Below are 26987 nucleotides of genomic sequence, written 5' to 3' on the forward strand. Positions count from 1 at the left end.
TCTGGTCACCCTATGCACGACCCCACGCTATTAGCAGTTTATTTTGAAATAGGCATTCGTCAGTTCTTGGATTACAAAGTATGCATTATTTACCCTGCAGGAATTACCCCCTGTTGAAGGGCAGTGCCCGCAATGCTTTCGGTCCCTGGAGTTTCTGTGAATGATTACAGTTACACTTGATGCACATATGAGGTGCATCATATGAAGGATGAAATTGAATGAAATAATACCACCCAAAAATATATGATGAATAAATCAGTTTTGAAAATCACTAAGTGAACGACAGTTTTTTGAAGCGACACGTTCGCAAGGAGTGCTATTTGAGTACGTCCTTCCCTTGTTGGAGGACGCTTTGCAGAAGCGACAAAACTGACACCTGGTTGTTGCAAGTGGGGAATATTTACTGGGGTATTTTTAGTGCTACAAGGTCCAAGACTGTGACCGAAAGTACTCTGAATACGTACATCCTTCTTTTAAACTTGCGTTACACACAGTATAAGATAGACTGCTGCAAAATGCACTAAAAAGTTTGGTTTAACATTTTTGAAAAGTGCTTTCAAAACATATTTTAGTAAAATGCAAAAAAAATTATAAGTACTGATTAAAAGCAATCACTCTGGGCTACTACCCCCTTACATTGCATCCCAAAAAGAATAAATCATGGTCATCATGAAGCATCAAGTGACTCCATCAGTTAAAGCCAGCACTGGCTTCCATACAGCCTTAATATTTGCAGATTGACCAATTACATACATGAACATTTTTTGAGGCTGAAGACACCCTGGCGAGACTACTTGTTTCTTTTTTAGCTGGTTATCCCTCCCTCTGCTCCTCAGCACAGGAGACCTGCTCCCTTCCATTTCAGCTGAGACATCTCAACTGTTGGAATTAACCGTCCTGCAACAGTTCTCTTTTTACAAAAAGTAGGAGAACTATGGGGCATATTATCGCCGTTTTAGCGGCAGAAAACTGCCGCTTAAACGGTTGATAATGGGCTTGATAATATGCTCTATGGAATTCCAATTGAAGCCCATGTTAAATGTGAAGGACATCTAACATGGGCTTCGATTGGAATTCCGTAGATCATATTATCAAGCCCATTATCGCCATTTTAGCAGCAGTTTTCTGCCGCTAAAACTGCGATAATTTTATCGCCTGTCTTGATGATATGCCCCTATGTTTAATTTTATTTTTTAAGTTTGAGCCTGACAGATCCTGTCCACTTCATCCTCAGGTATGAGCAAGCGTGACTTACTTTTGAAGTACTCTAGGCTCCAGCTTTTAAGATTAATCCAGGAGTGCTACAGTCGTACTACTGAAATTTGGGAATAAGCCATGAGTACATTATAGCAAAACGTTATGGAATCGAGCATGCTATTCTTTAGGAACTGCAGACAGTTTTTCCTTCGATCACCAGTGTCAACTGCGACATTTTCCGCTCGTGTACCATGACAGCAGACTCTGAATATCCTGCCACTGCCACTGATTTCTACCTTCTGAATGGGTTATACTGAGAAGAGACAGATTTCAGTTCACAGTAGAAGAGCAGCACACTTGTTATTTATATGTAAGGAGAGTAAACCTGGCAAATAAGGAGCATAAATATAGACTGATAATCCATATTTGTAAAGCGCGAATACATCACTCCTTAAGGTTTCAAGGCGCTGGGGACCATCAGGGATATTATATGAGCTATTGCCCAGCGTCACGTGGTGCTGAGCTGAGCTGCTGCCACCGTTCGGACCATGAGCCCTGCGCTCCAAAGTCAACTGCTCTGGCCGCTGTGCCACACCTCTTACTAGAGAAACTGCCCACTCAAACTAGACAGAAAGGACCATCCTTGGCAGACGATGTAGACCTCAGAGCTCTACTTGGCATACAGACCTGGAATTGCTGTCGCTGAGATAGAGTGGCCTTACTGTACATGAGCAGTTTAAAAAAAAAAGAGAACCTAACATCTAATGTGTTTCTCAACATGGAGCTGGAACAGACTTTGAAGCACTGGAGTGATAAGAATACAATGGGCATATGCCCTAACACTAATTATTGCTGCGCCCTTGAAATGACGTGATAAAATCGGAAGGGACTTCCCGTTGTATCCCATTTACAGAACTATAATGGTAATTTCAAACAAAGGGTGGAAAATATAATGGAAGATTGGCAACACCGGTCTGTGAGATCATTGCTTGTTACTTTCTACCACTCCTAGGCTATGGTGGCATTTTCTTTTAAAGGAAGCTTGGCAGGTTTCTACCCATCATCACTGGTGCCAGACTCTGAGCGCTAGTCAAAAGTCTGCTGCAACAAGCAAAGTCTTCCCTCCAAAAGTGTGGCCGATTAGCTGTAGAGTTTATCCACAATTAAAAAGTGAAATATGTAAAAGAAGGAAAAAAAATCAAAATTGAATGTAATTAATTCTAACAAAATTAGGGTCCAAAAGATGAAAAGGTATTCACAGTTTACTTCAGCCTAGTAGCGATAGAATAGTTACATATAAATCCAAGAATGCAGGCAAAAGGCAACAATCACTTAAAGATTCTCTAAAGCAGAAGATGACTATAATTATCTTCTGAATTCAGAATTTCACCATACTCCAAAGTGCTAAGTTTGGTAAGAAGAACTTCAGTCCCAAACCTGCTATAATGTCTCAAAATTAAAAACAAAGTTACAGCAGATCGCTGACTTGGAGCTAGGGGAATCCACGGGTTTAACTCTTTTTGTTGTTGACTGTTGGACAGGCCACATGAAGGGCTCGCTCCCTCCCCGCAGGACAGGGCCCGGGCCGCCGTCAGCACCATTGCCCGGCCCAGCCGCCATCTTGGACACGGCACCACGCGGCCGCGCGGCCTCAGCCCGACCCCAACCCTGGGCCTGGCCAGGCCCCGACATCCCGGCACCACCCTCCACCCAGGAGGTGAACGGACCACTTGGCAGGTCAATGGGAGTAAGAAGTGTCGATGGCTCTCCCCCGCCAGGTGCCGAGCACCCCCAGCCTCCTCGGGCGCTGGCTCCACCCCCCTGCTGGGTGTCTGGACTCCCTCATCCCAGACCTCCCGACCTCCAAGAGCGAGGGTCCGGACATCAAAGGGCGCCAGACCTATAACTGAGGCCGCCCCAGGACAGGAAGGCAGTGGTATCCTGGAGTCGAGAGACACCGCGACGAACTCAACCTTGACGGACTGCTGGCGCTGCCACAGCCCTGCCTTGTGAACTATTGTCCTGCCTGCTGGCGCTGCCGCGGCCCTCTGCAACCTTCATCCTCGTGGGACCTGCTGGCGCTGCCGCGGCCCTCTGCAACCTTCATCCTCGTGGGACCTGCTGGCGCTGCCGCGGCCCTCTGCAACCTTCATCCTCGTGGGACCTGCTGGCGCTGCCGCGGCCCGTTGTAACCTTCATCCTCGTGGGACCTGCTGGCGCTGCCGCGGCCCGTTGCAACCTGCATTCTCGTGGGACCTGCTGGCGCTGCCGCGGCCCGTTGTAACCTTCATCCTCGTTGGGACCTGCTGGCGCTGCCGCGGCCCGTTGCCACCTACGACCTCTTCGGGACCTGCCGGCGCTGCCGCGGTCTGACCCATCCGAACACCGAGCTCGAGGATTGTGAGCTATCACCGTTACACCTCAGTACCCGTGGGTACCAAGACTGTCCCGCTACCCCCTTCCCTTACTAGAGACTAGAATTGAGAGGATCATCGTGTCCTGATCGCCTTGTATCGTACCACTCTACTACCAGAAGTGCCTATAAAAGGTGTTACCCTGATCTTTGTGTGGTGTCCATCTGTGGGGGGGAAGTCACCTGTCTGTGCGATCACTGTGCTCGGCCGACCCTCCAGGTCCCCGTCTAACATTGACAATTTGATAATTGCCAGCACAGAAAACACGCACAGTGGTGTGGCCTTGCCCCAATGTCCAGAGAGACCTACAAGTAAGACGTCACTGTACTAGTTCTATATGTGTTCATCAAAGTAGGTAGCAGCACCTCACTGGTGTACCAACTACTGCAACGCCTTATTAACTGGAAATGCACCTATGTGTGCCTTTGAATGAATTGAAGAATGAATTAAATTCTTATGTCAAACATATTGATGAATTGAAAAAAATAAAGATGCTTCACAGTTCGAGGTAGCAAAGAAAAATCTTTGGGTAAGTCTAGGTCAGAGGAGAGACACTCAGGTCAGAGAGAAGCGAGCACCGGCTGCGAGAATTGACCACGTAAGGGAGGAGGAAACCAGTCCAAGGTCAAAAAAGATCAAGGTTCTGGTCAGAGCGGAGCAAGACCCAGGTCAGTGAGGTCAGAGAGCAGTCAGACCTAGGGCAGAGTATTAACTCAGGTCAGAAATGAACAAATGAGAAACAAGACTGGGGTCAAAGAGGAGCAAGATGTAGGGTAGAGAGGCACAAAACTGAAGCCAGAGCGGAGCAAGACCAAGGTCAGTGAGGTCAGAGAGCAGTAAGACCTAGGCCAGAGTACTAACTCAGGTCCGGCGAGCAACGCCCATTGGGCTCAAAGGGCTTCAGCCCCCCCGCCCCCCGTCGTGTGTGTCAGCCTGGCTGAGACAGATTCCCGGGCCCACACACAGCCGTACCTGAGTACTTCACAGGTCTTTATAAGACCATTTACTCTCTAACAAGGCATTGTTGTGTTTTCAGCCCCTCTTAGAGCCCCTGCATCAACACTGTGCATATTGCTAGAATAATTCCCCCCTCCCCCCCCCGAAATTTTTAGTAGTCCACCCCACTATCCCCCCCCCCCCCGAAATGTTCCTCTAGTTGCGCCTCTGACTCAGGTCACAGATGAACAAGTGAGAAACAAGACAGGGGTCAGAGTGCAGCAAGATCTAGGGTAAAAATGCACACAACTGAAGCCAGAGAGGAGCTAGAACCAGGTAATGAACAAGAAACACCTGCCAAGAGCAGAGCAAGGCCAAGTTGTGGGAGGAGAAGGGTGCATGGTAGAGAGGAACAGCATGAAGTAAGACCAGGGTCAAAGAGAGGCAAGATCCAGGAGCAAGATCCAGGTGGGGGAGATACAGACCTCTGATCTGGGTCTGTGGAGTCTCAGTGCACTCTGCTAAGCCTGCACTGAAAGCCATGAGATCCTGCTCAAATACCTACAGCATCTGGTAGTCGTTGGGAGTGTCAAGTGAAAATCATCACTTTAACTTTACGAAGCACAAAGGTTTGTACTGTCTCTATTGATTCTTCAGTCTTATGACTTCATGTATAGTGGATCCAAGGGTTTTGTTTCTCTTACTACTGTTCTTTAGTCAGTGCTTAATTCGAGCCAGTGGTTTCCGGAGCTCAGCACCGGCACTTAATTCTCAGCACTGGCACTTTTGATAGTATGCCACATGGTGGCGCAGTTTGTCTACTCTAGAGCCACACACAATAGCTTCTTATTAATTTATTATACATTAATAATGACCATACCTGTCGCTATACCCATTTTTATAGCTTTGGGAGCTTGGAATAGTCAGAACTGTTACACCTGTCGGAGTGTGATGGTTAGAAGTTGTGTTTTTACTGTAATTCGAAGCAGTGACAGCAGCAATGGGCGGTGGAAGTGACCTTGTGATGAGAGCTGTGGCAGTTATTTATTTATAAGTTAAGCACTGTCTTTAGTATGTCTCCATACGCTCTGTCAGATATTTCTATATCACTGTGGGTCAATTGTGGCTATATATATATACTGAGGACATCCAAACATTGCAGCTGGATGAGGATGGAAATGCCGCAGAGCTCTATTGTATAGCCCCATAGGCACCTTCTCCAGACAGCCATCTCAGGCATTAGCAGTGCTCTTTTCTGCCTACACGAGTATCGACGAGTCTTGCTGGCTACCCTGCCTTTCATTGATGATGCTATCTGGATCATCATCTTTTTAAGACCACTGACAAGTAATTTATTCATATATTTGATCACTACTGGATCCTTAGAAACAATATTTTACTTTTCTGAAGACCATTATCTTCAAGCCGTAACCGATGTAGAGAAAAATATCAAATTTTCTCTTAGGAATCTGTCTGCTTTTGGAATATTATATACAGCATATTGTTAACAACTAGAGCTTTGAAGAAGTCTCCTCGGAGACGAAACGCGTTCGCTTAATGGTTTAATGGATTTAAAGAAAATTGGATTCAAATGATTTCGTCTATTTTTCAACAAAAACGACAAGTATTTTTGTAAAGAACAACTTGGACTAGACACCTCTTTTTGAAGTTGTCAAGCATAATTTGTGTTCAATTGAATTGAGAAATAATGTTTGTAATTTGATGAGTACTGATTCCATTCTTTTCTAATGTTATTTGGGATTCTTTTCCCAATAGGAAGTGTAGAGGGGTGCACTTTCTGGTTGTCAAGCACCATCACCCAACTACGGAGCTACATTTAGTGCTAGGTGCGGTACTCTCTGCCTCAACCCTCTGTTGTTGTTTTTTCATCTTTATATCTTTTGTTCTTTTTTATTTTATTTTTGACATTTTTGATACCTTCCGTCTAATTTAGGCATTCTTAAATTCTTAAATGTTGTGCACTGTTTTCAACCCCTGACCCTCCGAAAAAGGTAAATACAACACAGGGCACACAAGTGTCATTTAGAATCTATAACAGCAGCAAATCTGCAAAGTAAAGGATTCCGCTTTCTTTTTGGATGAGATTATAATAAACCCCATTAAGGAGAATAGATTACAATCTGAGTATTCTAGAAACAATCATTTCAGATATCCCCTGGCTGGCGGTAATGATTCAGTGCTGCACCTTATAAAAGACAATCATTGGCAATGCTAATAAACCTGGGTTTAATGCGCTAACACGTGCAATCAGAAGCATGCACAAATGCTGTGTGCATGTGTTTCATGGACAAACATTGTTTAGTGTATAGAATTAAATCTAATGTCTTTGCCAATACTGGGGGAAAACGTACTACAAAGGATGGCTTTCTGTATATGAAGCTCTAAGGAGTTAACCCATTTGGTGCTGCGGACGGCCCCGGCCGTCCCACGTGACGGTGCGGAGGACAGCCCCCGGCCATCTGAGCCCCGCCCACTGATTAAATTGCCCGCTCCGCGGTGGAATATGCGCCGCGGTCAATGGGTTAAAGAACTGAGGGGGATATGTACAATGAAGTGGCGGATCATGTCGTTCGCCTCCTTGGCTTAACAACACGCTCCACCACTTGAGTAAAGCAAGGCTGCACCATATTTACAAGAATGTGGTGCAGCCTTGCGTTTCGTCCTGTGATGGCGCTAAGCTTAGCAATTTAGCGCCAACGCAGGCACCCTTGCGCCAGAGTGCAAGGGTGTCTGTGTGCAGGGGAGGATTGGTTATGTGTAGGAAGGTGTCCCTTCCTGCACATAAACAATCCTAAAATGCCATTTTGTAACTTTTATGTGTGCTGCTCCATGCAGCACACATGAAAGTTGCAAAATGGCATTTTTAAAAAAGTTTGTTTATGTACAGGAAGGAACACCTTCCTGTACATAAACAAACCATGGCATTTTGCTTTTTCCATGTGTGCTGCACAAGGCAGCACACAGCAGCACACATGGAAAAAGCAAAAACGAGGAGAAATAATGCATTTGTCCTTGTTTTGCCAACTGAAGACCAGGATTTTCCTTGTCTAATTTTGGCGCTGCCTCCTAGGTACGTCACCCTTGCACATAGGGGGCAGCGTCAAATACAATGGGTGTTGCGGTTGAACGCCCACCACAACACCCACTGCAGGCCCCTTTCACGCTACCATAGCGTGAAAGGGGGCCTTATGTATAAGGCAAGACCCCTATCGCCACAGGAACGTCACAAAAAGTGATGTTCCCTAGGCGATAAGGGCTTGTACACATGCCCTTGAATGTGATAAAAAGTAGTGTGATTATTGAGTATGCTTTTCACATGCGAAATAATCTTTAATGGATTTCCAGTGGCATAATTTCCTAGAAGGTGGAATGAGTCACCAAATAGCGTGAAGTGACATGGCAACACTCCTCTGAGTGAAGTCAAAGCCTGCTATTTTTATATTTCTAAGAATATGTACAAGTAAATCTTGAACACAGCTGTGCTGTCAAGCCAGAATAAACTAGACCGAACTGATACAGCAACAAACGAAAAAGAAACAAAGATGCTAACAGAGCCAAAAAGAAGGTTCTGTTTTCTGACTGTGGTGTGTAAAAATGCCATAGGGCCCGAACTCCTTAGACCAGGGGTACTCATAGTACGGCCCGCGGGCCTGTGGCGGCCCGGCAAGCCTTCCTTGGCGGCCCGCGGACCTTGCAGACATGTACTATTTAAAAAAAAAAATGTTATCAAGAGTGTCAGTAAACTCCACTGGTTGCAGCAGCCCGGTCTCAGAGAGGCTCTGCTCTATGGGGGCCGGGAGATTCGAGCCATAGAGTGGAGCTGCAGGGGCCTCAGAAGAGGTGAAACAGAACACAGCCTCATTAACACGGTAATGGTCTTTCAATGACCTGTGAAGTGCTCCGGTGGTAAAATGATGCGAGCCCCAGCTGAATGAAACAGCCTGAATACAGAAACTGGAAGCAGCGGGTAAAATAAGGTTCATACACTGAAAGTGCCGCCCAATAATATTCTTACTTTGCAAACAGTAACCGTTTCCTGTATGAAATCAAATAGTCCACCTTCAAACGCGTCATCTTTCTGCACTGCCGCCATAAATATTTCAATGCTCGTTTAGGGCTAGCATGGCACAAAGGCAAATGTTGGCGCTTTTGTTCTGAAATGTTGAGCTGACTGTAGGGTTGGCTTTTTTAGACGGACTGTCAGAGTTGCGTATTCAACCATCCTACACATTCTTTTCTTTCATTGCTCAACTTTCAAATGTGATAATGAAATGTCTGCCTGTGGCAGGCCACGTAATTGTATTGATTATGTCCCTGGGAGAACTCCAAAGACAGGCAAACTCAAGAATCATCACCTTTCTCGGGAATAGGAAAGGGCTGAATAGCATTTGAAAGCTAAACGAACAGGGCGAAGAGATGAGAAAATGTCTCCACATAAGGTGCTACTAAGGATTCGCCCAAAATTGCATCAAGTGAGGTAGTCAGGGATTAGAAAGATAAAGCAGAGAATCGAGTTATATAGTATATTAGATGTGTGATAATCACGGGGTGCTGTATGAAGAATGCTATGCACATGAATCTCCCTTAACAGACTTGTCTTCTATGCTCACTCACAAGACATTAAAGAGAGAGGGAGAGTCAGGGGAGGGCGAGGGAGGGAGAGTCAGGGGAGGGCGAGGGAGGGAGAGTCAGGGGAGGGAGAGAGTCAGGGGAGGGAGAGAGAGGGAGCGTCAGGGGAGGGAGAGAGTCAGGGGAAGGAGAGAGAGGGAGAGTCAGGGGAGGGCGAGGGAGGGAGAGTCAGGGGAGGGAGAGAGTCAGGGGAGGGAGAGAGAGGGAGCGTCAGGGGAGGGAGAGAGTGAGGGGAGGGCGAGAGAGGGAGAGTCATGGGAGGGAGAGAGTCATGGGAGGGAGAGAGTCAGGGGAGGGAGAGAGAGGGAGAGTCAGGGGAGGGCGAGGGAGGGAGAGTCAGGGGAGGGAGAGAGTCAGGGGAGGGAGAGAGAGGGAGAGAGAGGGAGCGTCAGGGGAGGGAGAGAGTGAGGGGAGGGCGAGAGAGGGAGAGTCAGGGGAGGGCGAGGGAGGGAGAGTCAGGGGAGGGAGAGAGAGGGAGAGTCAGGGGAGGGGGAGGGAGAGAGGGAGACAGAGAGAGTGAGGGAGACAGAGGGAGGGAGGGAGACAGAGAGAGTGAGGGAGGGAGACAGAGAGAGTGAGGGAGACAGAGAGGGAGGGAGGGAGACAGAGAGAGTGAGGGAGACAGTGAGAGTGAGGGAGACGGAGGGAGGGAGACCGGGAGAGAGAGAGGTAGGGAGGGAGACAGGGAGAGAGGGCGGGAGAGAGAGAAAGCAAGGGAGGGAGAGAGAGGGAGGGATGGAGAGAGGGAGGGAGGGAGAGAGAGAAAGGGAGGGAGAGAGAGAAAGGGAGGGAGAGAGAGAGAGGGAGGAAGGGAGAGAGCAAGAGAGAGAGAGAGAGATAGAGAGAGAGAGAGAGAGCGATAGAGAGAGAGAGAGAGAGAGAGAGAGAGATGTGTGTATGCTGGGTCTGGTGGCTCAGTGGATGAAGACGTCCGCTGCAGGGGCCTGTGTTCAACCTCATGGTCACAGTTTTTTTGGGCTCTAGCCCCGCCCCCCTTTCACTGACCCCGCCCCCAACAGTGCGGCCCTCGGCCACAAACCACACTGTAAATTTGGCCCCTGAGAGAAAGTTTGTGAGTACCCATGCCTTAGACTGACCCCTGCCCCAACCTCATGCAAGCCCACAACACAACTAACTAGTCAAGGGTGTGGGTAAAAGTGGCCATGTTTAATCTACCAAAACATTCATAAACATGACAAGATCATACTTAAAATTCACATTTCAGAATTCAAATATTTACATTTTGATATGTACAAGTATGTTAATTTGTTCCAACTACTAGTTATGTAATAATTACTTCCTCCAGCACCGAGGGGCCCTCTGACTCGCACCTCCAAGTTGAGAATCACGCAAGGCGCAACCCACCTGCGTCCTTGAGCGGTGAGCCCCCTGGTCCACGATCCTTGTCCGTCATATCCAAAGGGCCACCCCTCTACCACCCGACTGCCAAGGATGCTCGTGTGACCTGGCGCCCTTGCCTCCCCAGCCGGTGTCCCTATTCTCCCTGCGAAGAGCTTACTGTCTCTCCCCTCAGTGCTGGCCTCGGGAGTATGTAAGCGGGCCTCCCGTTACACCCCCTGTAAATCAATGTTCTGTGGCCTCTTTTCGCCACTACCACTCCTAGCCGCTAATTTCAGGGACGGGTGGGTGGGAGATTAAGGAATATCCCCAAACCGGTGTCCAGGGCGGAAAAAAAGAGGGTGTTCAGAATTGTACCTGGAGTTAAATACCCATCTAGGCCCCGCCCTCCCTACCTGTGGGATCCCGCCAGAAGGGCGGCATAGGTTGACCCGGAAGGACTTCCTGTCCAGTAGCCAACCGGCTACTGGACAGACAATGGGGGTGGGGCGGGGATACGGGGGGCCGGGCCCTAATTGTGCGCTTGTCGAGTACTCGCGCTTTTCAGAATCATTGAAGATGCTCAGTCTAAAATGTATATGTACATTGTACCTATTTCATTGGTGCCTTAAGAGAGTTGTGTTTACTTGTTATAATGGTAAATCCTTCACAAATAGGAATTCACAGGAACACAGAATGGCTGATTTGTAAAATACATCCTTTAACAAAAAAGAAAACATATTTAGTTCCTTAAAAGTGGTTGCGATTATTCAAAACAGTTTTAAAAATCACGACTCAAAGGCACTCTGCATCTTGTTCTGCTTGGTCATTTTACTGAAACGTAGGTGCTAAATTAGACAACAGGGTTTGCACGTTACTTTGGCCACATTTGAACCTCTTTTGTAACTGATAATATTGTTTTGTAATGATTTTAACTAACTCAACAATACAGGAAAATGAAACATTTACTTATCAGACCCACAGAACTCTGCCAATTCTGCAGCGTCAGCATTTTTAACATAGTTATGAATTCACCACATTATCCACCTCTGCTGCACAATTTATATATTTTACCTAAAAAAATGTTTCAAGGTCAAATGGATCAAAAGGTACTGAAAACAGTGCCACCTGTGGTGGGGATATTGGAAAAGGTAAGTGGTAATGTTGTAGTTAGGAGTTACACTGGCACTAGTAACGTGAAACAGTTGGCCAGATGCTATTAATCTGTCCTAAAGTGACAAAATAGTGAAATAATACTGCTATAAAATGTGCCAGATTAAGCAACGTACTTTTTCTTTACTTGTCACATAATTCAGTGAAACTTGCCACATAATGTGGTCCTCCAGTGCCGCTTAATTATGAAACAATGAATACAATTGTATTCCAGCAACAGTGTCATGCTTATTTATGCCATGTTTATATAAACTTTAGACCTGTCACCCAGAGTGAATCCCCAGGGCCATTGTTCTACAATGTTCTACAGATCTTCCTAGCTGCTGGTGGTACAGGGGCTAGCCTAGTTTTTGTTTTATATGTAAAGATAGCTGACAGCATAGCTCAGCGAGTTGAATGTTTGCTGCTGACATAAGTGTTGATCTGAAGTGTACATGTCTGAATCCTGGTAAGGCAGAGTCAGATTAGAGCCTTGTGAGGATCTGTAAACTGAGAATCCTAAATTGGGAAATAGGAGCAGCTGCTATTTTCAGTGTGTAGAAATGGAAGATGTATCACATGAGATGTTATATAAAAAAACAAGATGTTATTACAAATGGACACAGGCCGCTGGTTTCAGGATCATTTTTGCCAAATAGCCATTAAAAGCATGTGCTGTGTGCAGCTGTAAATTATATCTTAGACATATAATAACAACAACAACAACAACAATAATAATAATGTTATTCATAATAATGTTTAATCGTTATTTCCAAAATATTATTTGAGTATGTTCTACTGGTGTTCTATTGCATATTTAAGTCCAGTAGAGCATTTTATGCATTTACATTAAAAGGATATTACAAGTCACATGCAGTATGAAGACGCTTGACTGACGGTTGAATGCCTTTAGAGAGACATGGGAATCTGGTCACTTGCGGTATCCTTTAAATGTACCCCATTGGGGGTGTTATTCCATTTCTCAGTGCTTCCCTCACCTCAAATTCCCACAATGGCATGCAGAAGGGGGCTGAGTCTGCTTGTGTGCCCTCTCCTCTCTGAGAGTCGGCGGCAGCCAGCTATGCTGCTGTGTGACCTCTGCTCTCTCAGAGGCACAATGCTATCAACTCCAGCCTCACCTCCATGGAAAGCATGGCCGGTGTCTATACCTTCTACTTTCCTTGGATTGGGAAGAGCTTCATACGGGCAGCAGCACCCTTACATGGGCCGTCATAGCACTACTCATATGTAATAAGTTATTACAACTTAGTAGTCAGGTAATTTTCTTATTCGAGACATATTTTGACATCAGAAGCTGCCTATAGCAAAAATAGTGGTCCCCATTAAACAGATATTAACATTTCTGACTGCAAAAATATAGACTCTACATATCTCCCTTCAAAAAATCCGAACTGCCCCTAAAGGACTTGCAAATATATCAAGACTGGAGTCTCCTGTTCAACAAGAGGTGGAAAGTCACTTTTGCATTTGTAGAAGCTATAAAGAAAATACTCATCCAGTGGAAAATCACTTGGAATTAACTTTGTGAGTATACAAAATAAATCGGCTCTGTGAGGCAGTAAGCAGTCATTCCTCAAGTAAGTTAAGCTGCAGAAAAAAACAACAAAACATTTCATCTTTCAACTATTTTTCTTGCAAAATGATTACTTGACCTCCTTTATTTTCACTCAAGTGGCTTATACATATGAACAACTAAAGTAGATACACAATAGCATCTCCGTAATTATAGCTTTGACATTTTTTCCAGAAGAAAAGCAAATTTTTCTTGCTGATAATTTTGGCATGGTTTGATAATTCTGCACAAACCATAATACAAATAAGCACATACCCCAACTAGATGGTAAGACAACACACACAACTTTGAATGAGAGTTATTGTGGTATGACACGTACTTGAGTTTAAAGTCAACGTAGGGAGGTGGCGGCATAGTGGTCCAAGATGTATGAATCCAGAATGGCCAGACTATGCACATCGAACACAAGAAATAGTGTGTGCATGGCAACACAGTTCGCCAAATCAGTCATTGATTTTGATCAAAGCTATATTATGTTGTCCCCTTGTTTTTTGCAGGTAACAGGTGCCGGAAATTACCTGAGCGCAGTCAACCAAAGTGTTGCTTTCTATGTGTGTGAATGATACATTTGGAACAAAAGTACAAGTGTGTAAGGGTGTAGGACTCCAAGAGAGCCTCATTTAGAGGGATTCTTCATGGTCCTGAAGAAGCCAGTAGACCCTTAGGGACACCTCGTAAACCTGGATGAAACATGTTGACACCCCATTTAGATGTGGGAGTTTCATCTTTCTCTACTCACATCGCTATATGTTTTTAACCCAGTCTAAAGTCCTCCTGGGGAAATTAAAATAGTATCAGGGGGCCCAAAGACTAAATTAATATTACAAATAAAAAAACCTGTAACCCACATATAATCAAAGAGCCCCCCTTCCCATCTGTGAAATGAAAGGAGTGAGCCTATCTGGGGGTACTAGATGACCGGACATGAACTCAAGGATGAAGCATGCCACAGTGGTGTGTGGGTGAGCGTTCTAAGTAAAATACAATGGATGCTTACCTCTTTGTACGGAGAAATACAAAAAATGGGAGGGCTTAGGTACTTCGAGGGTACTTCTCTTACTGTGCACACCTACCCTACAGTAGATCCACTCTTTCACTATGATTTTGTCACGTATTCCATAAGAAAATCGGATTTATTTTGCTGATAACTTTAACACTGTTAGATAATTCTGCACACACCTTAGTTTAAAAAAAAAATCTAGTTTTCTATGATACTTTAAAATTTTGTGTAGATTGACCAAGAAAGTGACCTGTACAAATAGCTGGAATAATTTGCACCAAATTTGGAATGTGTGCAGCATATTTTCTTTTGCATGTTTCCCAGGTGTTGGTTTAACTTCATTGAGTAGTGTTGTTGTTGTTTAAAAAGACAATGTATAGATAGCTGGGCAGGAAACAACCGGAGCCCACAGATGTTTGCAGACTTCATTTGATGCATGAACCTGGACTGGGCCTGGCTGCTTTAAGATGGACATTTGCTCTTTCCTTACAGTGAACAGAAACCAGACGCAGTCACCATTCGTGAATCATGCACACGTTCTCAAGGTTGTACATCCAGTAACCCTTTACCCAAGCCCACCTGAATTGGGAGTTCTCATGTCATATACAGTCACAAGTAGCGCCTTGAGGGTGCTTCTGATTTCATGGCTCATCATAACTAGTGAATTTCAGCTGTTGGTTTTTAGATCTTAGCAATAATGTCCCATCCAGTGATTTTGCTTTTTTGGGACATTTCTTTTTTATTATAATTTTTAATTGTTCCTAAATCAATGTTTTCTTTAATGTAATTTTTCAGCAGTTCTTTTAGATAACTTGCTTCCTTAGGCCCAGTACTCCCATCCCCCATTTCTCACAGTGTGAACACTGGCTTTGCCAACGGGTATTGAGTTCAGGTTTTGGCAATTGTTAATACCCACAGCTCAGGAACCAGGCCTTAACGCCCACTGTGTTCAGTACTTTGCTGTTCCCAGCAACTCCTGGTGCTTGTATGTAGTCTTTGAACGTGTCACGTGTTTAGTCCATAGTGCCTACTGTACATGGCCATTCACCACTCCCTGTAAGCTGTCCTAAAACGTCATTAATTAATCCACTCAGCCTTTGGCAATGGCCTCTGTTAAGTTCCCTAACAAAACACCCTCTGGGTACAGCCATTGACTGTACTATGTCACTATGACCATTTACTCTACTATGTCACTCTGAATCATGTTCCCTGACCCCAGGTTCTACATGGGTTACGGTGTGACAGTTCTGTACTCCATGCCCCAAAATGTATTTTTTTCAGAAATGTCCACAGACTTTAAAACACTCTGTGATCAGCGTGAAGTGTCACAAAATGGCAGGCAGAGCAAAATATGAGTTGTGAACGGCCAGTCATGCATAATATTCCAAAGTTTTGAATGCCTTTAGATTTCTGGTTATTTTCTGTCAACGCAGCTAAGTTTTTTTTAAACCTACAGAAAAACAAATGTATTTACACCAAATGCGGAAGAGCACACAAACGTAACTGACCTAGATGTATTCACAATTTCATGTCCATCGATTTAGGCTTTTCTTTCTGTATCTTATCTTAGATGAGCCTGTTGCTATTAAAATTGAGAAATCGTGTTGGCACCCAAACCCCTATAACGTTTTCCCCTATAGACAAATCTGACCTAATTGTTCAATCAAATATCAATGAAAAGTGAACTAGGTTTTTGTGAAGTTGTGTGCAGATTGCCACGCAATACTGAAAGGACCGAAGAAACAAAATGTGCTCATGAAGTAAAGAAAATAACAATAAATACAGAGGTGCCATTGTATATCATAGATAGATAGATAGATAGATAGATAGATAGATAGATAGATAGATAGATAGATAGATAGATAGATTGATTTAATGATATACTAAATCATAATGCCAACCGGTAAACTATACCCTATATCATGAGTGATAATAACAATGAAGCTAATACCAATGCTACTTCTAATACTGTTACTTCTAATAACGACAATAATAAAAATAAAATACATGGGAGTCTACAATTCCTGTCAAAACGGATATCTGCAATTTCCTTATTATAGGTGGCTTGTGACATCTCTAGTTGCCTGTAATAAAGAAATGATGTAGCTGCTCAACTGTAACAATGTATTATAGCTCGTGCCACTGGAATTATGTAGAAAGGGAGTGTCAAATTATGCAGCACAGTTGAGTAAATTATGCAGCAAGAAAAGGCAAATTATGTGGCATAGTGCTGCACATTTGGTGACAGTATTCATTATTTTGTCATGTTTTTGCACTTGTTAACAATGTTTGGGCATTGGTTGCACCTCTTTAGTACCAGTTTAACAGCAAAATATAGAAATAAGCAACAGAAAGGTGACTAGTCAACCTTGCAAAGGACCTTCTACTGTGCTGCAACACGTGTCACTGCATTGTAGTAACTTTTTTACTATTTGAGCTAGAAACAACATTTTTTATGTGAAAATTTCAAGATTATGTAGCAGAAACTGGATTATGTGGCAAATGCTACAAATCTACCATTATGTAAAAAAGTCACAGTCGCAATATTGCATAATTCAGGTGGCCCTGATTATAACTGAGTTTTGATTCGAAATGCCTGATTCTAGAGCGAAAATCCAAGGGGAGAAGGCTGGACATGGAGTATAATTACAGCTGCAGTTTAAATTACAAAATCTGGCTTTTCATTCTGCTCTGTCTTTCTAGGTGAACAGTGTTTAGCAAAAATGAGATCTTTATAGCAACCTGTTTATTTTTTGCATGCTCTGAGTAATTATGGGGATGAGAGAATCTATCCATGTTTCTAAACATTCTGAGCCACAGCATGTTTAACTCTGACTTATATTAAACTGTTTCAAATATATTTTACAACAAATATCTAACTGCTTTTTGGTGTGTTTGCAACTGGACTAGAGAGTGTACCTTTATTCTTTATGTTTGCAAACATCCTCTTTTATATCAAAGAGAAACACGTCAAGGATTTAAGCGGTTTGTGGGAAGGGTTAGAGTGTGAGTATGTATTATAAGGAATAAGGTATTCCCTACGGTACATTATAAGGATATTGTAAGTCACCTTACAAAGGAACTTCGACTGCGGCCTCCTTCCTATGAACGGTTGCAGACCTCCTTGGGGGCTTGCACTATCCTTACAACATAAACCATGGACTACTTTATCCCGTACATGGTCACTGAAGTAGTATTATATTTAATGATCCCCGGTTTTATGGTATGTTATTGATTTTGGCATTTCAGACTTCATTTATCCGTATTTATTTTCTGAACATTTTTTCTGTGTTCATTGTATATTTATTTGGGGGTTTGTGAAATAACAAAGCTGCATCTACAATATTTCTCTTTATATTTAATGTATTCAATTACGCTCTTGCTTCAATGCCTGAATGGGTTTTAATGCGTATGTTATTCATCAGTACCTCTTATGTAAATGTGAGTGATGAAGTACACACACATACGCTGATCTGCAACTCTGTAAACTGCATCAGCAAACTATCCCCCTTTTCTAAAAGTCCCTAATCTCTCAATCTGAACTATTGGCCTAGTAATCTTGACTGTCAACTTTAAATTCAATTAAAAAATACCTACTTTCCATTGTTATCCATATTTAAAAATAAATACAGACAGGGAAATACATTTCCGTCCGTATTCGTCTGTAAACATTAGACCTGGGCGCCTTATTTACATTTGTTAAGCCGTTGTTATCTTTGCATTATTATAATAGTATCTTTCATTATTGTTGTCCATGTTTGTATTGTTATAGTGAGGAGTGGCCGCCATATTAGGAGTAGCAGAGAAGTATTCGACAATCCGAGTTCAGCCGCTCAGAGTGCTCTGGTGCAGCTGCCGCCCTGGGCGGGACCCGCCGGGTCTTGGAAGGGATGCCCACGCGCAGAGGGGATTAGGGCGGCGGGTGCTGCCCGTCGGTACCATCTGCACCAGCCTCGGAGTGCCCGGCGCATCCTTTCAGCGCTAATCCTAACGGTTTTTCCTGGCGCTCCCTCCTGCCACCCCACGCCCGGCCCAGACACGCACGTCCAGCCGCCGCCACAGTGTGGGCGTGATTCCACCATGCGGCCTTGAAGTGGCGAGCGGTGTGAGGTGCGAGAAGGGTCCCCACATCTCCGAAAAGAGAAGCGGTGTGCAGAAGTCCCCACAACTCCGGAGAGGAGCGGTGTGAGGTGCATCAGGAGTCCTCACAACTCCGGGGAGGAGTGGTATGAGAGGCGAAAAGAGTCCCCAAAACTCCGGAGAGGAGCGGTGTGAGGTGCGAGAAGAGTCCCGACAGCTCCAAAGAGAGGAGGCGTCTTTAACCACTCTTGAGCTCCTCTGTCTGTCCGTCTCTAAGTCGCTACCCACATATATAAACAAATACGCATTGATCCTATTTGACAGATACTAATGGCTACACAAATAGTTCTACCCAAATTGGTGTGCCCGCCATTTTTGTATTCTCTGCCTTTTAAATGCTGTTGGTGCTTGTAAATAAAGCCTCTCGATGTGATGTATGTGATTTCTGTTTTGTAAATGTATATATATATATTTCAAATAGTAGTATTTGTATATAATGTAATAATATGCAATTAACTAGTACATCTCCATTTTCGACTCCTCTAAACGGACGGCCATTAGTTTAGGTTGGTTTCTAACATTATTAATTTTCAGCTTTCGGGTGATTTAGATCCTGAGGCCGGAGTCGCGCTTGAGGACAGACGTCGTCGCCAATGTAGTGTCGCAGGATCGCGATCTGTACACACCGACGAGGGCCCCGCCTTTTGTGGATTTTATTCCATGTCTTGACACTTAGCTTTTAGTTAGAATAAGAAAAAATCAACAAAATATCTCGGTCGTATTTAGAAAATAAAGAACCAAAAATTCTATACAGAATACATCGAAGGTCGATATTAGATAGCAGTTTTGTTCCCATTCTCCATTAACATATATCTGTAAGTTAATGGAAGTAGCTTGTAGGTTTAACTCGGAACATTGTGTACAATAAATGTATTCGATAAAGCGATAGTTGGTGGTCGTGTAGGGAGGGAATGGTGGGATGTGTAATGGATGAACGAATGGAGAGAGTGAGGAATGGATGAGGTAGGGAATATAAGACAAACTAATTAATCACGAATTAATAAAGGAAGGCCGGAAGTTATCGTAGGTTAAGAAAGGACGAATTAAAGAATTTAGGAACCAAGGAAGTGAGAATGGAGGGAGAAGAGATTGACGCAGAAATGATTTATCATGGGTTGGCGTGTTTTGCGCTTGGATACCCTTCGAGCGCGTTGCGCACTACACATTTCCAGACAAGCTATTGTTTGCGTGTCGCAGTTTCACATATTTGAACCTAAGCCTGCACAAAGCACGTGTCTTTATTAATAATCGCCCAACAACCGCTGTACCTCCTGTCTTTCTGCTTAAACCTGTGCAAGTCTGGCGAGACACTTACCTCTCCTGATGACGCCGCCCTGCCCGTTGAGGACCAGGCCGCACTGCGCCTCCATCGAGCCCTGCAACAAAGCACGCAGACACACAAGTTACAACTCTGGCCGTGGTCTGATGTAGAGCGCTGCGCAGCCGGCGGATAGCGTCTGCGCTCGGTCCAGGGAGCGCGTTCTATTTCCATTCAAGCCATGACACGTGCAACGTGCTTGTTCCAAGGTAACACGCCATTGTATCTACACACACAAGAACATCGAGCATTCTTTATACAGCGCCTAGAACAGATACACTTTGTAAAACAGGAAAAGCGCTAGTAGCCATGGGATATGACCAGCAGGTGCACTTTGCAAGCTCCCGTCCATGCAGGAGTTGTGGTCAAACGCGCACTTGATGGAATGTCTACCTTGAACGCATTTGAGGATATCATGGCTTCTTCTAGCGCGCGCCAGCCAGACTATATATACACCTCTTTGGGGCTTAAGCCCCTTGCGCCGCCGGTGCGTTACCCATATTAGAAGTGAGGCACCGGCGGGGCAAGGGGCTTGTAAATAACCGCCTTCGTGTGCAGGTGGAACAGTGTAAGGGCATCCTGTGTGAATCTGCTGCGCCTCGGCCGGTTGTTTGTACTAGGCCTGGCGCACATACATGTTGAGTACGATGAAGACGTTCTCTGGGCTGCTGACGTGTGCAACCAAGGGAACGTGCCATCGCTCACTCAACATGGCTTGTGCGTGACAACGTGCTGCAATGGTGTCTATGTGCACACACGAGCAATGGATGCGCGCACATGCCTGTGGATATCTGTGCATGCACACACGAGAGTGCACTCCCCGCAGGTGAGATCATGAGCTCTGTTCTCTTTATCTGCAATGCCTGCCTTTAGATAATCTAATGTGTCTAATAAAACTGTGGACTACAAAAAAGTGAGTTATGGTTCGTGTCTTTACATCATAGACATACACTGATGTTGTATGGGATAAACACACACATATATACATACACCATTGGCGAAGCTGATATTTGAATACAATATGTGTTACTGGGTGTTTTTTTTAATATGATTCTAGTATACGTATGGCCCATCCTACAAGTCATAGATTGCTGCGTGTAATAGAAAGGTGCGAATATTCTGCATGGATCTGCGCCGCGTCTGGCTACGTAATTAACAGTATCTTTAACAATGTGCATTGAGTGCACCATGCAAACTTGCTTTATAAATTGACGCTGATTCTGACCACAAGAGTGCTACACTTACACTATAAATACTCGAACAACGGATTGTGTGTAGTAGACACGCGGGAACATTCTCCAGACATTAGCACCATGATTTGCTGCGTGTGCACTGCAGGTAATTTCCCATGTGCATAAAGGTACCTTTTTAAGCTGATTAAAGCAGCGCACTGTGTACACCTTATAGGACGAGTCTGTGTGCACTCTGCAAGCCAAGTTCACAACAGTGGCTGACAACACACCGTGTACACCTTATAGGGCTTGTCTGTGTCAAGGCTGTGCGCACTCAAATCCAAGCCCCATTATGCATATGCAGGGCAGTCGAGGTCGCACTAACAGGTGGTTCAGTTACTAGGCCGCAAAGGGAGGAAGGTGGCGTGAAGCGCCGGCCCTCGCGCGACGGAACCAGGCGGACATAAACAGCTCGGCCTTGTTAAAACATAAACAGACGAGGAAGCGAGGCCCTGCCTTTCAGGGCCAGTCACGGCTGCCTCTGAGCGCCGGGCCTTAAAGTGATTATCGGGCTCGGGCAGGAGGGGAGGGCCAAGCCGCATACATTACGGCTCTGATGGGCAAAGGTGTGACAGTTCTCTTTGTGGGCCATGGCAAATCTTTTTAGGGGCCTGAAAGATGAGGCCAATGCCCCGAGACTCCTTGCATCTGTTCCTCTGACTCCTGCGCCCTCCGCACCAATGGCGCCCACTTAGCATTCCGCTCGGGGGAGACTCATTTACATTCGGTGCATTCCAAATGAGGGGATGCTGATGAACTTTTTAAGGAGTAAGAGGGGCCAGGAATGGCAGGTTTCCTCGCTAACCCTCTTGAAGCGTCCCTGGGAGTAATTCATAGTGCTGCGAATAAGCAATCTACGAGTAGGCCCGGATCAGACACAAGATGGCGGACAGTGTGTACATCTCTGCGCACCTCAGTGACGGTCAGAGGGCAGTGCAGCTGTCCCTGTATCCAAGAAACATGACCTCTGACCAAAACTTGCTCTCAACTGCACCTCTGACTGCCCCAAATTGCAAATATGTAGGTACGTGAAGAGAATGAGAAACTGTCCAATACGTTACAAAATAACTGATTCCCTTTGAAAGTTTAGATAGATTATAATGTAATTGAAACAAACACCTTAACCAGAGCCACCCACCCTATTTTTATTATTAAATAATAATAATAATGCCAATAATACTTAAAAAGCGGAAGCAGACACTTTTAATATGTTTCTAAACGTTCACTGTGTTATGCCTGGGTAAAGGAATGGAGACACTGATACCCTAAAAAACACACAACATGGTCAAGTGGGAAAGCTGGGAATAAACTTCAGAGCTCCTGGATTTAGATCAGCATATAGGTAAAATAATAACAATAACAACCATAATAATAATAGTCGTTGTAGTAATAATAATCATTATTATTATTGTTATTTTTATTATTATTATTGATCATATTACTATCATTGTTGTTCTTTTTGTTAATATTATCGCTATAATTTCTATTACTACTATTATTATTACCAAAATTGCTACTATTTTATTTATCCTCGTTCATAATTATAATGACGGCTATGTTAATATTGGGCATGTATTTCACAGAATTACAGTTTACAAATACCTTTGTCCCCGTGCTTTAACTCGCCCCTCTTCCTCCTCCAAGCGGCCGAGCATGTTGTCTGGTCGGATGACATTGCATTAATGACCAGTTGAATGGCACTAAGTCGTAAATTGGATAAACTACGGTGCTCTTTTGCACGGGATTTACTCTTTGTCCGGCCTCTTGCAAATTTCCTAATCCCCTCTTTTGAAAAATGCCCCGTCTTTGTGCCAGGCAATGGGGCGAAATTTGTACAGGGACAAAACAAATCAAGAGCAGACGTGGCCGCAGAAAGCGGGAGTAAATCTGGTTTAGCCGAGCCGGGCGCAGAATGGCAGGCTCCTTCAGCCCTTTCTCTCGGGTTTTCGACGTATGGGGCTCGCGCTGGAGCCGGGGCCTGCAGCGTCTGAACGCAGAATCTGCCGTCAAGTTTAGAAAGTCACGTTAACGGCGCCGCGGCTTTGACCTCGCGCGCTCCGGCGCGAGGCGGAAGTTTTGCTCTTCTCTTGAGAGTTGTGTTCCAAACTTCCAATGTGTGTCCTCTCTGGTTTGATGGCCAGCCAGGGCCGTCCCTGCCGTGCACGGCTCAGTGGAGCGCCTTTAAAGAAGGGATTATAGTACCTTTTGTGAATACACGCGATACAAAGCGAAGGTACTTTGTGTTTCTTATTTGGGGTATTGTATTCTGTTGTGCGGAAATGCGTGAGGGTGTTCAATGTGTGTGTGTTTACACGAGTGTTTCATTTGATGTATTTTAAACATGCGAGTAAGTCTACATGCAGACTTTATTTCATGGGTCTATGTATGCATGAGTGTGGGATTTCTATATTGTTCATGCACACACGTATGTGTGTATTATATATTCGTATGGACACACATATATAAGTGCACCCGCAAGTATATATCTCACATACACACGTGGGTGAGTATATATGCACACCTCTCTTGTATGTGTGCACATTATATACACCTATAAAGACATGTATACTTCCCCCTGTAGGGTACACAAATGCGGGATGGAGTATACACACTCTTCTGTTTTCATGTGACACCGAATATGTTATATATCTTTCTATATCACGCATGCCTGATAGCTATTTACCAATATATACATATATTTTCCTTTCAAACCTTCTGCTAATACCCTATTAATTAATAAAGGATACGTGTTGCAAGAGGCCTTATAGTTCATTATATGATGCAAAGTGTCTATCCATGACGAGAGAAGGAACCTGATTTAACACTATCAACGCTCATATGTAGGTACTATGCGTGTGTATGAGTCGGGCATAAAAAGCCCTTGTGTTATTGTCTTGAATATTAAATAAATGCGGCAGCTGGAAACTATATTTGGTTTGTGAGTGCCCTTCACACAGGTAGAGCTTGGCCTGCACATTCGTCTGCATGAAACAGAGTGCTGCAGCTGGCCTGCCCCGCTGTAATGTTGTCATCTGATGAGTGTGCTGCGTGTGATTGGTGTGGCACCGCCATGCCACTCTTCTCCCCTAACCCTCTCTGCGCCAAGTGTTTCACTGCCCGTGCAATCTATTTCACTTCCCTTCATGGGCTCTCAGGCGCTCTCCACCTGCCCGAGCCGTGGGTTTCAGTGCACCTGCCTATGCTGGTTCTCCCGTCCCCTATCTGTGCTCTTCACCGCCACACTACCTTTCCTCTCTGCTGCACTGCCCTGACAGTGTCAAGGATTTCACTGTCCTTGCCTGTGCAATGTGTTACACTTTCCCTACCTGTGCACCCAATTTCACTTCCTCTTACTATGCCCTGCATTACACTACCACTGCAATCTACTTCACTTCCGCTTCCTGTGTCCACTGTTCATTTTCCCCTCCCTGTGCTACGTGTCTCACTGTCCCTGCTAGTGTTCTGCGTTTCACGTTCACTGCCAGTGCTCCTTACGCACTCCTATCCAGACAGTGCCCTGCGTTCTACTGCCTCTCCCTGTGCAACTTATTCACTTCCTCTTCCTGTGTTCTGTGTTCCACTTCCCCCTCCTACAAGAGCTTTCTGACCCTTGACTGTGCCATGTGTTTCTCATTTTTGCCAGTGCTTTCTATTCACACCTTTTGCTCTCTGTTTCACTGTCCGTGTTTTCTCTCTCAATACCTCTGACTTATCTGTTCCAATGCCCTAGATTGTTTTGTGTTTCCCTGATGTGGTCTGCTTATCTGTCACACTTCTTCTTCTGGTGTCCTGTTTCATTGGCCCGTTTAGCCTCTTTATTTCACGGTCCACGACAGAGTGCTACTATTCTCTGACCTGTGTGTGTTCTCTGCTTCACTGCCCGTAAAGGTGCGCTCTCTTTCACTGCTAATACATGTGAGAAGAAGGGAGGGCCCTGCGGGTCCTCCCTTCTACTCATGTGCTCTTCTTTTTGCTGCCCCTAACCGTGCTTTGTATTTCACTTCTCCTGTGTGTGCTATTTCACTTACGTCTGTGTTCTGTTCCACTGCCCTTGCCTGTGATCTTTTGAATTTCCACTGAATATGCTTTTTCTTCTGCTACTGCGTATGCTCTGTCTCATCCTCACTGTCCTCATATGCACTGCCTGTTTCGTTATCCCTGCCTGTCTTTGGTTCGCCACACCTGCCTGTGCTCTCTCACTCCTCCAGCTTGTGACACCAGTTTCACTGCCCAGACTTGTATTCTGTTTCGCGATCCATGTCTGTGCTCTCTGATTTGCTCCTTCTGTTAGTGTTCCTTGTCATGTTTACGGTGTGTTTTACTTCTATTGTTTGTACCTCTCTTTTATTGCCGCTTCGCGTGCTATGTGGTTTGCTTCTCCTGCTTGTGTCCTCGTGTTCTCTGCCTCTGGGTGTGATCTCCGTTTCATACCCTTCTGACTGCGACCTGTATTTCCCCAGCCCCCTTGCACTTTTTTACTCCCCCTTTGTGCTCTGTCCCACTTCTCGTCAAGATCCGTTTTACTACCCCCACTTACACTTCATTTCCCCCTTTGTGCTCCGATTCCCTTCTGCTCGTGGACTTTGTTTCACTGGCCCTTGCACTGTTTCACAGCCTTACCTTACACTTTTTTCATTCCTACCCCTGTTCTCTCATTCACTTGGGCGTCACTGCCCCCTTGCACTATTTCCCTGCCCTCCTTTCACTTTGAGGCACTCCCCCCTTGTACTCTGTTTCACTTCTGCTCCTGGGCTCTTTCACTGACCCCTCTCCCTGTCTGCTCTGATTCACTTCCGTGCCACAGGCCCCCTAACACTGTTTCCCTGCCCACAAAATACCCCCCATCACATGCAGCGCGGGGGGCCTCTGCGCCACGTTTACCTGCAGCTCGTCGGCCCCGGAGCCGGCCAGGCCCAGGCCGCCCCCCGGCAGCAGCCTCTGGTCCGGGTGCATGCCGTACTGGGAGCCGTGGCTGACCAGCGACAGGTCGTGGCGGCGGTAGGCCTCCAGGCAGCCCAGCTCGCGCCGCTGCTCGTCCAGGCACGAGGACTTGAGCGCGCGCGCATGCTGCAGGTTCAGGAAGTCGGGCTCGGCGTGGTGGATCTGCTGGTGGTAGTACTGCTGCGAGTGGTGCAGCGAGTTCAGCGAGTAGGCCTCGGGGTTCACCCCCGGGTGGCCGTGCTGGAACTCGTAGTGGAAGGACTGGTGGTGCAGCGGCGTGTACTGGTGGTTGGCCGAGAAGTAGGGCGAGGCGAACTCGGTGCCCGCCGCCGAGTAGGCCAGCGGGGAGGTGGAGGAGTAGGCGACGGTGGAGTTGGCCACGGACTCCAGGCACCCCAGCTGCATCAGGCGGTAGCTGTTTGATCCGTCGTGACGTATCTGCGGGGGGAAGCAAGCAAGAGCTTAAAAAGATGCGTGCACGTCAACGGCACCCTGACACAACAAAGCGCCTAGAACAAGACAGCGGATCCCATGCCCTCTAGCACCCAACAAACGGGACTCTGATGTTCGTGTCCTCCTGCTGGAAGGCAGACCTGACGAGGAGGCAGCACAGGATGGAGGGACGAGGAGACGAGCTCTTCGAGGCACAGCAGTGACACGCACACACATCACAAGAAGAATGCATGCACACGAGACATAGCAAAACTACACACACGCACATCAGAAGGGAAACGTATGCACGCACCTCTATGAAACACAGCAAAGTGGCTGGCACACATATCATAAGGAAGATGCATGCACCTGTCTGACACACAGCAAAATGACACAAACACGGCAAGGATGATGCAATATCAGTCTCAGACACAACACAACGACTCGCACACACACACCATATGGGAGACCTATGCACCGGTATGAAACACTGCAAAGTCACACACATCATAAGGAAGAGGCATGCACCAAGACAGCACAAATTAGCCATGTACTTGTCTGAGATGCAGCAAAATGACAACCACTCACACACACATCACAAGGAGGGGTCATTTACCCGCTTAAGACACATCAACTTGACACA

The 26987-nt window shown here is 45.5% G+C and overlaps 1 protein-coding gene across 1 annotated transcript in view; it reads right to left on the minus strand.

Moving 5' to 3' along the window:
• Positions 1–26435, minus strand: part of TFAP2D (transcription factor AP-2 delta) — a 126479-nt gene extending 100044 nt beyond the window's left edge. The window contains exons 1-2 of the mRNA XM_078646727.1: positions 25853–26435; positions 19737–19797 (exon numbers count right to left, since the gene is read on the minus strand). Coding sequence (XP_078502853.1) covers positions 19737–19797; positions 25853–26317 — 526 coding nt within the window. The 5' untranslated portion in view covers positions 26318–26435. The remainder of the gene's footprint in view (positions 1–19736; positions 19798–25852) is intronic.
• Positions 26436–26987: the final 552 nt, after the last annotated feature.

Source organism: Lissotriton helveticus, chromosome 6 (assembly GCF_964261635.1).
Source record: "Lissotriton helveticus chromosome 6, aLisHel1.1, whole genome shotgun sequence".
NCBI lineage: Eukaryota > Metazoa > Chordata > Amphibia > Caudata > Salamandridae > Lissotriton > Lissotriton helveticus.